This window comes from Anomaloglossus baeobatrachus, chromosome 4 (assembly GCF_048569485.1).
Source record: "Anomaloglossus baeobatrachus isolate aAnoBae1 chromosome 4, aAnoBae1.hap1, whole genome shotgun sequence".
Lineage (NCBI taxonomy): Eukaryota > Metazoa > Chordata > Amphibia > Anura > Aromobatidae > Anomaloglossus > Anomaloglossus baeobatrachus.
Window position 1 is genome coordinate 494,073,377 of NC_134356.1, and position 14,486 is coordinate 494,087,862.

Consider the following 14,486-nt stretch of genomic DNA (forward strand, 5'->3'; position numbering starts at 1 on the left):
TTTCCTTCTCCATCCCTTAGGGCTCTGGTAGAAGTGGGATCCGAAGCGGTCATCCAGGTTCTGGGACCGTGCTCCCTCCGCAGCCCCTGAGGGAATCTGCTGGACAGGAGCTTATCTATCCTCAGGGACAGGGCCCTGCATCCACGAGGTACTCTGTGTCCCCATGGGGACTGTGTGTGGAGCGCCTGGTTCCCGGACGCCGCAACTGACTGCTGAATTGTGAAGACCGGGGACTACCGCGCCGACCGCGCCTGCTTGTCGGCCGCGGTATTAAATTTAGTCCCCGGCTTCATCGCGGCCTAGTGGCAAAACTCCCGCCCCCGGGCCTGTCTATCAGAGATAGGGGCAGGACAGCCGACCTGACGTCGGATGTGAGGGCCGGGGCATCCTGTATGCTCCCTCCCCCCTCACTGATCACTGTGGGGACCCCAGATTCCCGCACTTTTCCTAACGCCGCCCATGGCTTCACTCCTAAGAGCTCCGGCAGCCATTTTTAGGACATTCTGCCGGTGGAGAATCACAGAGAACAGCTCTGCAGCTCTGGGAGACCAAGGCAGGGAATCTGGAGCACACACACCCCGCTTTTTAGCGGTCGGTAAGCCGCACCGGTCACTCGGTGTTGGTCCCCCTGGGTGCCGGTATAGATACGTATATATATACTTATTTCTGTTCGGCCGGGCTGTATACCCTTTTTTCTATATACCCTCAGTGATCACGCTCCTAGGACACAACAGCATGTCGGCCACAAGGAGCAAGGGCACTAAAGCACAGGGTTTTTTTGCGACATGTACCTCTTGTAGGGCCATGTTACCTGCGGGTTCCACCTACCCTCACTGTGAGCAATGCTCGGCCCCTGTTACGCTTGCTCAGCCGGAGCCTCGGTCACTAGTGGGCCCCTCGGCTCAGGCAGACCCCCCTGCTTCCACTGTCCAGGTGGCAGCGACAGAGTTTGCAGTTTTTGCTGAAAAGCTCTCAGAGTCACTCTCACAATCCATGGCTCAGTCTATGGACAAATGGTCTGCCAAGTTGCTGGAAGCCCTGCAGTGCAGACCGGTCCTTACACAGGCCCCGGACCCTGTTAGATCGGCGCCTCCAGGTCCCTCTCGGTCCACCCCGGCCGGGGTGGGCCCTAGGTCTCACGTGGAGGACTCCTCCACGGACCACAGTCCCAGACCAGCTAAGCGGGCTCGCTTGGAATCTTCCCCGCCTTCCTCACGCTGCTCGGGTTCCCAGCTTGAGGACTCTCTGGAGGACGAGGCGGAGGTTGCAGCTCAGGGCTCGGACCCTGATGTTGCTCTCAATCTTGATACACCTGAAGGGGACGCCTTAGTAAATGATCTTATCTCGTCCATCAATCAGGTGTTGGATCTATCTCCCCCGCCTCCACCTATAGAGGAGTCGGCCTCTCAGCAGGAGAAACACCAGTTTCGGTTTCCCAAACGTACACGGAGTGCATTTTTTGATCACTCTAACTTCAGGGATGCCATCCAGAAGCCCAGAGCGGTTCCGGACAAGCGCTTTACTAAGCGCCTTACTGACACACGTTACCCCTTCCCCGCTGACGTAGTTAAGGGTTGGGCTCAATGTCCTAAGGTGGATCCCCCAGTCTCCAGATTGGCGGCTAGATCTGTGGTTTCGGTTGCAGATGGCTCATCACTAAAAGATGCCACTGACAGGCAGATAGAACTCCTGGTGAAATCCATCTATGAGGCCACGGGAGCGTCTTTTGCCCCGGCTTTTGCAGCCGTGTGGGCACTCCAAGCTATCTCAGCTTGTCTGGCTGAGATTAATGCGGCCACACGTACGTCTGCCCCGCAGGTTGCATCTTTAACCTCTCAGGCGTCGGCGTTTTCTTCCTACGCCATGAACGCAGTCCTAGACTCTGCTAGCCGTACAGCGGTGGCATCCGCTAATTCTGTTGCAGTCCGCAGGGCCATGTGGATGCGCGAATGGAAGGCAGACTCGGCTTCCAAGAGGTTCTTAACCGGTTTGCCGTTTTCTGGCGAGAGATTGTTTGGCGAACGATTGGATGAGATTATTAAGGAATCCAAGGGAAAGGACTCCTCCTTACCCCAGTCCAAACCCAAGAGACCTCAGCAACGAAAAATACAATCGAGGTTTCGGTCCTTTCGTCCCTCCGCCAAGCCACAGTCCTCTTCGTCCAATAGACAGAACAAAGGCCAGAGGAACTCCTATGCGTGGCGGTCTAAGTCACGCCCCCAAAAGACCGCCGGAGGCACTGCTTCCAAGGCGGCCTCCTCATGACTCACGGCATCCCCGAACCGCATCCTCGGTCAGTGGCAGGCTCTCCCGCTTTCGCGACGCCTGGTGGCCACATGTTCAAGACCGATGGGTGAGAGACATCCTGTCTCACGGTTACAGGATAGAGTTCAGCTCTCGTCCTCCGACTCGTTTCTTCAGAACCTCCCCGCCCCCCGCGCGAGCAGACGCACTTTTTCAAGCAGTGGACGCTCTGAAAAAAGAAGGAGTCGTGACCCCCGTTCCCACTCAGGAACAGGGTCGCGGTTTTTACTCCAACTTATTCGTGGTGCCAAAGAAAGACGGATCATTCCGTCCCGTTCTGGACCTCAAATTGCTCAACAAACACGTGAGCACCAGACGATTCCGGATGGAATCTCTCCGCTCGGTCATCGCCTCGATGTCACAAGGAGACTTCCTCGCATCGATCGACATCAAGGATGCTTATCTCCATGTGCCGATCGCACCAGAACATCAACGCTTTTTGCGTTTCGCCATCGGGGACGAACACCTTCAGTTCGTGGCATTGCCCTTCGGCCTGGCGACAGCCCCACGGGTTTTCACCAAAGTCATGGCATCCGTTGTGGCGGTCCTGCATTCTCAGGGGCACTCGGTGATTCCCTACTTAGACGATCTCCTAGTCAGGGCACCTTCTCGGGCGGCGTGTCAACACAGCCTTACCGTCGCTCTGGAGACCCTCCAGCAGTTCGGGTGGCTCATCAACTTCCCAAAATCCAAGTTGACATCGACCCAATCTCTAACTTATCTAGGGATGGAGTTTCATACACAGTCAGCGGTAGTCAAGCTACCACTGGACAAACAGCTGTCACTGCAGGCAGGGGTGCAATCTCTGATTCAGACTCAGTCACACCCCTTGAGACGCCTCATGCACTTCCTGGGGAAGATGGTGGCAGCGATGGAAGCAGTGCCTTTCGCGCAATTCCATCTGCGCCCGCTCCAGTGGGACATTCTCCACAAGTGGGACAGGAGGTCGAACTCTCTCGACAGGAACGTCTCTCTTTCCTTTGCAACAAAGACGTCTCTTCAGTGGTGGCTTCTTCCCACTTCTCTATCACAGGGAAAATCCTTCCTGCCCCCAACCTGGGCTGTGGTCACCACGGACGCGAGCCTGTCAGGGTGGGGAGCGGTGTTCCTCCATCACAGGGCTCAGGGAACCTGGACTCCGATAGAGTCTTCCCTTCAGATCAATGTCCTGGAGATAAGGGCAGTGTATCTGGCCCTATTGGCTTTCCAGCAGTTGCTGGAGGGCAGGCAGATCCGTATCCAGTCGGACAACGCCACTGCCGTCGCATACATCAACCACCAAGGCGGCACGCGGAGTCGTCAAGCCTTCCAAGAAGTCCGGCGAATTCTGCAGTGGGTGGAAGCCACAGCATCCACCATCTCCGCAGTTCACATACCGGGCGTAGAAAACTGGGAAGCAGATTTTCTCAGTCGTCAGGGCATGGATGCGGGGGAATGGTCCCTGCACCCAGAAGTGTTTCGAGAGATCTGTCGCCGCTGGGGAACGCCGGACGTCGATCTCATGGCGTCACGGCACAACAACAAGGTCCCGGCCTTCATGGCACGATCTCAAGATCACAGAGCTCTGGCGGCGGACGCATTAGTTCAGGATTGGTCGCAGTTTCGACTGCCTTATGTAATTCCTCCTCTGGCAATGCTGCCCAGAGTACTACGCAAGATCAGGTCCGACTGCCGTCGCGCCATTCTCGTCGCTCCAGACTGGCCGAGGCGGTCATGGTACCCGTATCTGTGGCATCTCACGGTGGGTCAGCCGTGGGCGCTGCCAGACCGCCCAGACTTGCTGTCGCAAGGGCCGTTTTTCCATCTGAATTCTGCGGCCCTCAACCTGACTGTGTGGCCATTGAGTCCTGGCTCCTAGCGTCTTCAGGGTTGTCTCAGGATGTCATTGCCACTATGAGACAGGCCAGGAAACCGACGTCCGCCAAGATCTATTACAGGTCTTGGCGGATTTTCTTGTCCTGGTGTTTTGATAAAGGTTTTACTCCCTGGCCTTTTGCCTTACCCACTTTTCTTTCCTTCCTTCAATCCGGAATGGATAAGGGGTTGTCACTTAGTTCTCTCAAAGGGCAAGTATCGGCACTCTCAATATTCTTTCAAAAGCGCCTGGCCAAGCTTCCGCAGGTCCGCACGTTCCTGCAGGGAGTTTGCCACATAGTCCCACCTTACAAGCGCCCGCTTGAACCCTGGGACCTTAACAGGGTGCTAACGGCTCTTCAGAAACCGCCTTTTGAGCCGCTGCGGGATGTCTCCTTATCACGTCTTTCGCAGAAAGTGGCATTTCTAGTAGCAGTTACTTCACTCCGTAGAGTGTCGGAGCTTGCAGCACTGTCATGCAAAGCCCCCTTCCTGGTTTTTCACCAGGATAAGGTGGTTCTCCGTCCTGTTCCGGAATTTCTACCTAAGGTGGTATCGCCTTTTCATCTCAATCAGGATATCACCTTACCTTCATTTTGCCCTAATCCAATTCACCGCTTTGAAAAGGATTTGCACTCATTAGATCTAGTGAGAGCACTCCGTTTCTACGTGTCTCGCACAGCGCCCCTGCGCCGTTCAGATACGCTCTTTGTCCTTGTGGCTGGTCAGCGTAAGGGTTCGCAAGCTTCCAGGTCAACCTTGGCTCGGTGGATCAAGGAACCGATTCTTGAAGCTTACCGTTCTTCGGGGCTTCCGATTCCTTCGGGGCTGAAAGCCCATTCTACCAGAACCGTGGGGGCGTCCTGGGCATTGCGGCACCAGGCAACGGCTCTACAAGTGTGTCAGGCAGCTACGTGGTCTAGTATGCACACTTTCACAAAGCACTATCAGGTGCATGCCTATGCTTCGGCAGATGCCAGTCTAGGTAGGCAAGTCCTTCAGGCGGCGGTGGCCCACCTGTAAGAGGGAGTCGTGTCGGCTCTTGTTATCGAGGTATTCTTTTACCCACCCAGGGACTGCTTTTGGACGTCCCAATTGTCTGGGTCTCCCAATGGAGCGAAAAAGAAGAAGGGAATTTTGTTTACTTACCGTAAATTCCTTTTCTTCTAGCTCCTATTGGGAGACCCAGCACCCGCCCCTGTTCCCTTCGGGCTAGTTGTTCTTTTGTGTACACATGTTGTTCATGTTCAATTGTTTCATGGTTTTCAGTTCTCCGAACATCCTTCGGATTGAATTTACCTTAAACCAATTTATAAGTTCCTCCTTCCTGCTTTTGCACCAAAACTGAGGAGCCCGTGATGCACGGGAGGGTGTAAAGGCAGAGGGGAGGGGGTTACACTTTTGAGTGTAATACTTTGTGTGGCCTCCGGAGGCAGAAGCTATACACCCAATTGTCTGGGTCTCCCAATAGGAGCTAGAAGAAAAGGAATTTACGGTAAGTAAACAAAATTCCCTTCTTTTCACTTAGTTGCATAATAATTCTGCACACGGAGATATTGTTTTAAGAAAGACAAAATCTCAGTTTTACGTTCTTAAATAATCAGGTTTATTATTGGAGTATAAAATTAGTTGTGAAAGAAGGGAATTTTGTTTACTTACCGTAAATTCCTTTTCTTCTACCTCCAATTGGGAGACCCAGACAATTGGGTGTATAGCTTCTGCCTCCGGAGGCCACACAAAGTATTACACTTAAAAGTGTAAAGCCCCTCCCCTTCTGCCTATACACCCCCCGTGCCTCACGGGCTCCTCAGTTTTGGTGCAAAAGCAAGAAGGAGGAAAAGTTATAAATTGGTTTAAAGTAAATTCAATCCGAAGAAATTTCGGAGAACTGAAACCATTGAACATGAACAACATGTGTACACAAAGAACAACAGCCCGAAGGGAACAGGGGCGGGTGCTGGGTCTCCCAATTGGAGCTAGAAGAAAAGGAATTTACGGTAAGTAAACAAAATTCCCTTCTTCTTTGTCGCTCCATTGGGAGACCCAGACAATTGGGACGTCCAAAAGCAGTCCCTGGGTGGGTAAAGTAAAACCTCGAAATAGAGCCGTAAAACGGCCCCTTCCTACAGGTGGGCAACCGCCGCCTGAAGGACTTGCCTACCTAGGCTGGCATCTGCCGAAGCATAGGTATGCACCTGATAGTGTTTCGTGAAAGTGTGCAGGCTCGACCAGGTAGCTGCCTGACACACCTGCTGAGCCGTAGCCTGGTGCCGCAAGGCCCAGGACGCACCCACGGCTCTGGTAGAATGGGCCCTTAGCCCTGAGGGAACCGGAAGCCCAGAAGATCGGTAGGCTTCGAGAATAGGTTCCTTGATCCACCGAGCCAGGGTTGATTTGGAAGCCTGTGACCCTTTACGCTGGCCAGCGACAAAAACAAAGAGTGCATCCGAGCGGCGCAGGGGCGCCGTACGAGAAATGTAGAGTCTGAGTGCTCTCACCAGATCTAACAAGTGCAAATCCTTTTCACATTGGTGAACTGGATGAGGACAAAAAGAGGGTAAGGAGATATCCTGATTGAGATGAAAGGGGGATACCACCTTAGGGAGAAATTCCGGAACCGGACGCAGAACCACCTTGTCCTGGTGAAACACCAGGAAAGGGGCTTTGCATGACAGCGCTGCTAGCTCAGACACTCTCCGAAGTGATGTGACTGCTACTAGGAAGGCCACTTTCTGCGAAAGGCGTGAGAGAGGAATATCCCTCATTGGCTCGAAAGGTGGTTTCTGAAGAGCCATCAGCACCCTGTTCAGATCCCAGGGTTCTAACGGCCGCTTGTAAGGAGGGACTATGTGACAAACCCCCTGCAGGAACGTGCGGACCTGTGGAAGTCTGGCTAGGCGCTTCTGAAAGAACACAGAGAGCGCTGAGACTTGTCCCTTAAGGGAGCCGAGCGACAAACCTTTTTCCAATCCGGATTGAAGGAAGGAAAGGAAAGTGGGCAAGGCAAATGGCCAGGGAGAAAAACCCTGATCAGAGCACCAAGATAAGAATATCCTCCACGTCCTGTGGTAGATCTTGGCGGACGTTGGTTTCCTAGCCTGTCTCATAGTGGCAATGACCTCTTGAGATAACCCTGAAGACGCTAGGATCCAGGACTCAATGGCCACACAGTCAGGTTGAGGGCCGCAGAATTCAGATGGAAAAACGGTCCTTGAGACAGCAAGTCTGGTCGGTCTGGTAGTGCCCACGGTTGGCCCACCGTGAGATGCCACAGATCCGGGTACCACGACCTCCTCGGCCAGTCTGGAGCGACGAGGATGGCGCGGCGGCAGTCGGACCTGATCTTGCGTAACACTCTGGGCAACAGTGCCAGAGGAGGAAACACATAAGGGAGTTGAAACTGTGACCAATCCTGAACTAAAGCGTCTGCCGCCAGAGCTCTGTGATCTTGAGACCGTGCCATGAATGTCGGGACCTTGTGGTTGTGCCGGGACGCCATTAGGTCGACGTCCGGCATCCCCCAGCGGCAACAGATCTCCTGAAACACGTCCGGGTGAAGGGACCATTCCCCTGCGTCCATGCCCTGGCGACTGAGAAAGTCTGCTTCCCAGTTTTCTACGCCCGGGATGTGAACTGCGGATATGGTGGAGGCTGTGGCTTCCACCCATAGCAGAATCCGCCGGACTTCCTGGAAGGCTTGCCGACTGCGTGTTCCGCCTTGGTGGTTGATGTAAGCCACCGCTGTGGAGTTGTCCGACTGAATTCGGATCTGCTTGCCTTCCAGCCACGGCTGGAACGCATTTAGGGCAAGATACACTGCCCTTATCTCCAGAACATTGATCTGAAGGGAGGACTCTGGCTGAGTCCAAGTACCCTGAGCTCTGTGGTGGAGAAAGACCGCTCCCCACCCTGACAGGCTCGCGTCCGTTGTGACCACAGCCCAGGATGGGGGCAGGAAGGATTTCCCCTTCGACAGAGAAGTGGGAAGAAGCCACCACTGAAGGGAAGCCTTGGCTGCCCGAGACAGGGAGACGTTCCTGTCGAGGGACGTCGAATTCCTGTCCCATTTGCGGAGAATGTCCCATTGAAGTGGACGCAGATGAAACTGCGCAAAAGGAACTGCCTCCATTGCTGCTACCATCTTCCCTAGGAAGTGCATGAGGCGCCGCAAGGGGTGTGACTGGCCTTGAAGGAGAGATTGCACCCCTGTCTGCAGTGAACGCTGTTTGTCCAGCGGAAGTTTCACTATCGCTGAGAGAGTATGAAACTCCATGCCAAGATATGTCAGTGATTGGGCCGGTGTCAGATTTGACTTTGGAAAATTGATGATCCATCCGAAACTCTGGAGAGTCTCTAGAGCAATGCTCAGGCTGTGTTGGCATGCCACTTGAGAGGGTGCCTTGACAAGCAGATCGTCTAAGTAAGGGATCACCGAGTGTCCCTGAGAGTGCAGAACTGCTACTACTGTTGCCATGACCTTGGTGAAGACCCGTGGGGCTGTCGCCAAGCCAAAGGCAGTGCCACGAACTGAAGGTGTTCGTCCCCTATGGCGAAACGCAGGAAGCGCTGATGCTCTGGAGCAATCGGTACGTGGAGATAAGCATCTTTGATGTCGATTGATGCTAGAAAATCTCCTTGGGACATTGAGGCGATGACGGAGCGGAGCGATTCCATCCAGAACCGCCTGTTTTTTACATGTTTGTTGAGCAGTTTTAGGTCCAGAACAGGACGGAAGGATCCGTCCTTTTTCGGCACCACGAACAAGTTGGAGTAAAAACCGTGACCCTGTTGCTGAAAAGGAACAGGGATCACCACTCCTTCTGCCTTCAGAGTGCACACCGCCTGAAGGAGAGCATCGGCTCGCTCGGGGGGCGGCGATGTTCTGAAGAACCGAGTCGGAGGACGAGAGTTGAACTCTATCCTGTAACCGTGAGACAGAATGTCTCTCAACCAACGGTCTTTTACCTGTGGCAGCCAGGCGTCGCAAAAGCGGGAAAGCCTGCCACCGACCGAGGATGCGGTTTGGGGAGGCCGAAAGTCATGAGGAGGCCGCTTTGGGAGCGGTTCCCCCGGCGGTCTTTTTAGGACGTGACTTAGACCGCCATGAATCGGAGTTCCTCTGATCCTTCTGAGGCCTTTTGGACGAGGAGAATTGAGACCTGCCCGCGGACCGAAAGGACCGAAACCTCGATTGTACCTTCCGTGGTTGAGGTCTGTTTGGTTTGGACTGGGGTAAGGATGAGTCCTTTCCCTTGGATTGTTTAATGATTTCATCCAATCGCTCACCAAACAGACGGTCGCCAGAAAATGGCAAACCGGTTAAGAACTTTTTGGAAGCAGAGTCTGCCTTCCATTCACGTAGCCACATGGCCCTGCGGACTGTCACCGAATTGGCGGATGCTACCGCCGTACGGCTCGCAGAGTCCAGGACAGCATTAATGGCGTAAGACGCAAACGCCGACGCCTGAGAGGTTAAGGACACCACTTGTGGAGCAGACGTACGTGTGACTGCATTAATCTGCGCATGACAAGCTGAGATAGCTTGGAGTGCCCATACGGCTGCGAATGCTGGAGCAAAAGACGCGCCGATAGCTTCATAGATGGATTTCAACCAGAGCTCCATCTGTCTGTCAGTGGCATCTTTGAGTGAAGCCCCATCTTCCACTGCAACTATGGATCTAGCCGCCAGTCTGGAGACTGGAGGATCCACCTTGGGACACTGAGCCCAGTCCTTGACAACGTCAGGGGGGAAGGGATAACGTGTATCCTTAAGGCGCTTGGAAAAACGCTTATCTGGACAAGCTCGGTGTTTCTGGACTGCCTCTCTGAAGTCAGAGTGATCCAGAAACGTACGCTTGGGAAACCTGAAACGGAATTTCTCCTGCTGAGAAGCTGACTCCTCAATTGGAGGAGCTGGGGGAGAAATATCCAACACCTGATTGATGGTCGCTATAAGGTCATTCGCTATGGCGTCACCTTCAGGTGTATCTAGGTTGAGAGCGGCATCAGGATCAGAATCCTGATCTGCTACCTCCGCTTCATCATCCAGAGAGTCCTCCTGCTGAGACTCCGAACAGTGTGATGAGGTCGAGGGAATTTCCCAGCGAGCCCGTTTAGGCGGCCTGGGACTGCGGTCCGTGTCAGAGACCTCACCCTGGGACCTATGGGTCACCCCAGGAGCACTTTGCTGCTCCAACTGAGGGGGGCCTGGGGTCAATGATTGAACAGTGCCCGTGGCCTGAGTCACCGGTCTGGACTGTAAGGCTTCTAGTATCTTAGCAGACCATTTATCCATACTCTCAGACAGTTTGTCAGCAAATACTGCAAACTCCGTCCCTGTCACCTGGACAGTGGTAGCAGGTAGTTCCACCTGGGCCACCAGTAGCAGAGGCTCCGGCTGAGTAAGTGCCACAGGGGCCGAGCATTGCACACAATGAGGATCGGTGGAACCTGCCGGTAGTATAGCCGCACATGAGGTACAGGTTGCAAAGTAAGCCTGTGCTTTGGCACCCTTGCTTTTTGCGGACGACATGCTGTTGTCTCCTCTGAGTAAATCCAGGAGGGTATATAGCCAAAAATCAACAGTGCGACCGTACAGTGTAAATGTATAGCATATAAGCATATATATATATATATGTACACTTCGGCACTCAGTGGGGCCAGCACCCAGGTGCTGCTTACCGACCGCTAAAAGCGGTTGTGTGATCACCAGATTCCCTTGCCTGGGCCTCCCAGAGCCGTGTTGTCTCTCCTCTCCAGCGTCAGAAGTGCTGACAGGAATGGCTGCCAGCGTTCTGTGGGGAGGAGGGGGCCGTGGGCGTGCCCTAGAAAGTGCGGGAATCTGATGCCCCACTGAGCTGAGTGAGGGGGGAGGAGGATACAGAGTATGCTCCAGCCCTCAGCGCTGACGTCCTGTGCAGCGTCCCGCCCTTCCCCTGACTGGCAGGCCTGGGGGCGGGAATATGCGATACTAGGCCGCAAAAGCCGGGGACTAAAGTTATAAGCGCGGCCGGCAAATAAGCGCGGCCGGCGCGGTAGTCCCCGGCGCACTAACACACCCAGCAGTGCTGCAGTGTGTATGGCACAAGCGCTCCAAGCGCGGTCCCCCAGGGGGACACAGAGTACTTCACAGTAGCAGGGCCTTGTCCCTGATGATACCCGGCTCCTGTCCAGCAGATTCCCCAGGGGCTGTGGAGGGAGCACGGTCTCAGTGCCTGGAGACCGATTAGGATCCCACTTCACCCAGAGCCCATTAAGGGATGGGGAAGGAAAACAGCATGTGGCTCCTGCCTGTGTACCCGCAATGGGTACCTCAACCTTAACAGCACCGCCGACCAGAGTGGGGTGAGAAGGGAGCATGCTGGGGGCCCTGTTATGGGCCCTCTTTTCTTCCATCCGACCTAGTCAGCAGCTGCTGCTGACCAAGATGTGGAGCTCTGCGTGGATGTCAGCCTCCTTCGCACAAAGCATGAAAACTGAGGAGCCCGTGAGGCACAGGGGGTGTATAGGCAGAAGGGGAGGGGCTTTACACTTAAGTGTAATACTTTGTGTGGCCTCCGGAGGCAGAAGCTATACACCCAATTGTCTGGGTCTCCCAATGGAGCGACAAAGAAAACACAATTGCCCAATAATCGTGCACAGAGTGTAAAAGGTTGGCCGGGGTCAATAGCATCCGATGTGCGAGAATCAGATACTCTATGCTAATGACATTTGGCTCAGACTCTGCTCCGAGCGTGATCTGAGTGTCACTCACTGTGCTCTGATTCTCTCACATGCGATTATCGGAGCACAGGTGAGGAGAAGAGAGAGATTTATTTCTCCATCCTATCCATTTTATGTCTCTGCGTATATCGGATTGTACTGATGTCATCCGAGTGCAGTCCGATGACTTACACGTAGCCATAGAGTTGAATGGATGTGCACTGTCCGATATACGCTGCCAACAGCAGCATGCTGACCCTTTTCTCTCAAGCCGATTGGAACGATGAGCAGCACTGCCCCATAGTATAGCACTGGACCGAGTGCGATCCGATAAAACATGGGATAGCACTCATCCGAGTTATACGCAAGCCCTTTCAGTGAGTTTCACCACTGTTATATAACCTTGGTAATAGGCTATGTGCCCATTGGACAATGTACCCACGAATTTTGCCGCAGAAAACCAGCAGATTTATCTGACTTTTCTGGATAAATCCGCAGGTTTTAGCAAGTACTGACACTCCCATGTTATCCTATGGGACATGGGGAGTGTCTGTGTCCATGCTGCGGTATGTGTGGCTGCAGAATATGCTGCGGATGTCCCACAGCCATACAATACTGCATGTCAATTATTCCTGCAGAAATAGCTGCGGAAGTTCCGCCTCTCCACTATGGAGATAGAGGGCAGGACTTCCCCAGGTAAGTTGCACGAATGTCCGCAGGTTTTCCGCAGATATTTCGCTGGAATCCCGCAGCTATGTATATGTATATGCGAGCTCCCGTGGGCACATAGCCATAGACTTCGACATGAGAATAAGCATTTTATATCCTTCATGTATATCCCAATTATAAGCAATACATCAAAAAATAATACCTGAACTTGTCTGAAGATTCCAGGATTGTATTCATCCAAATAGTTAATATGCCAGAGCAGAAAAGTACCATCCACCGGGTGAATGGTGAAGAGCATGTCTGCACTCTTGTTCCACTCGGTGAGGAGAGATTCGATTTTCCGGTCTAATAACACAGTGGGTAGAGGAAGGGCAGCATCAGGTGAAGACGCTTTTGTACTCAAATCTGTTTCTACTTCTTCATGCTCGGGAGATCCAGTCAAAGACCTTTCACCCTCCGCCTCCCCTAGAACAAAAGTTAGACAGAGTCTGTAGATACATGGTGATGGAGAACTCATCATTGGGTCTATGAAACCGGACCCTCTCTAAATTACGGTAGAATTTCTTTCACAACACAACCCCATCATGTAAAGTGAAACAGATTTTTCTGTCTTTTCCCTGAGGCAAAAGTGATACTAACCATTATCTAGTTTCATTAACAAACCGTCTTCTTCCTCCTCATCTTCAGCGGGTTCTGATTGTTGTTCCACAATGGTTTTCAGATGCTGTATAAATATTTCAATGGATGATGTAAAGTGCAATTCCTTATTGTTGAGCCAATGGACTACAAAACCTCCAGAACCTTCATCCAGATTAAAAGCCGGCCCAGCCAAAACAGAAGGAATGTCTGCAAAAATGAGAATTATTAATGACTTTTAGCCTTTAAGGACAGAACGATTTTTTGCTTTTTTGCACTTTTCTTTACGCCTCTCCTTCTTCCAAGATCCAGCAAACTTTTTTTAATATTATTTTATTAAAGTATTTAAAACAAAATTCAGAAATTCACCATTTTCCGAGATCCGGAACATTTTCATTTTTCGAACCAGGGGGCTGAGGGAGGGCAGCCTGTCATAATAAGTTATACAATTTTGGGATCGATTCTACGCTTTGATTTCTTCTTATTGTATTTGCTTAGTTGTTGAGACCATACATTTTCTGGAGTTTTGTTTCTTTTTCCTATGTAAACTTTCTTTCCAAACGGGCTGATGAATTGTATATTTTAATAGATCAGACTTTTATGGAAACAGTGATGTGTACTTTTAATTTTTTTTAATATTTTTAATAGAGGAAAAGGACTACAAATGTTTGTAATTCCCTCTGCATGAATAATGCAAGACGCCAGTCGACTAGCCACAAAAACAACTAAAGGCTCACCTCAGCAGAAACCTCTCGGCCACCTCTGCTGCACTCTCTCCCCGTAGCTCATTACCACCTGCCCCTTCTTACTGCCATTGCCCACAGAAACCAAGCGCATACTCATGGAAAGCCAGCTGGTACATGGGCTGTGACTAGAGTTGAGCGAGTATCTAACTATTCGTACTCGCTATACTCATAACGAGTACTGTCTAATACTCGCGTATTTGTTCTGCATAGTGTGTACAATGCAAGTCAATGGGGAAAACTCGCAAAGTAACGAGTAACCCAAATGCCGTACCATTCGTGTGAGTAGCGAATAGTGCGGAATTCGGGTTACTCGTTACATTGCTAGTTTTTCCCCATTCACCTGCATTGCACATGCTAATCAGAACAAATATGCGAGTATTACACAGTACTCATTATAAGTATAGCATAAAATAGTTAGGTACTCGCTCAACTCTAACTGTGTCCTCTAGAAGAGCACGCTATGCCGGGATTTCCACTGTAACTGGGCTCAAGATGTCTATGTGGAAGCACAGAGACATCCTGAGACTAGTCGTAATCGTACTCTGCGCCTCTTGTTAAGATACCCATAGTTTCAGT

At 52.1% G+C, this 14,486-nt stretch overlaps 1 protein-coding gene across 3 annotated transcripts in view; it reads right to left on the reverse strand.

The window, feature by feature from the left end:
- DMXL2 (Dmx like 2) overlaps positions 1 to 14,486 on the reverse strand; it is a 315,382-nt gene that overhangs the window by 235,593 nt on the left and 65,303 nt on the right. For all 3 annotated transcript variants that reach the window (XM_075345795.1, XM_075345794.1, XM_075345793.1), the window contains exons 10-11: positions 13,168 to 13,374; positions 12,731 to 12,993 (exon numbers count right to left, since the gene is read on the reverse strand). In XM_075345795.1, the coding sequence (XP_075201910.1) occupies positions 12,731 to 12,993; positions 13,168 to 13,374 (470 nt within the window). The remainder of the gene's footprint in view (positions 1 to 12,730; positions 12,994 to 13,167; positions 13,375 to 14,486) is intronic.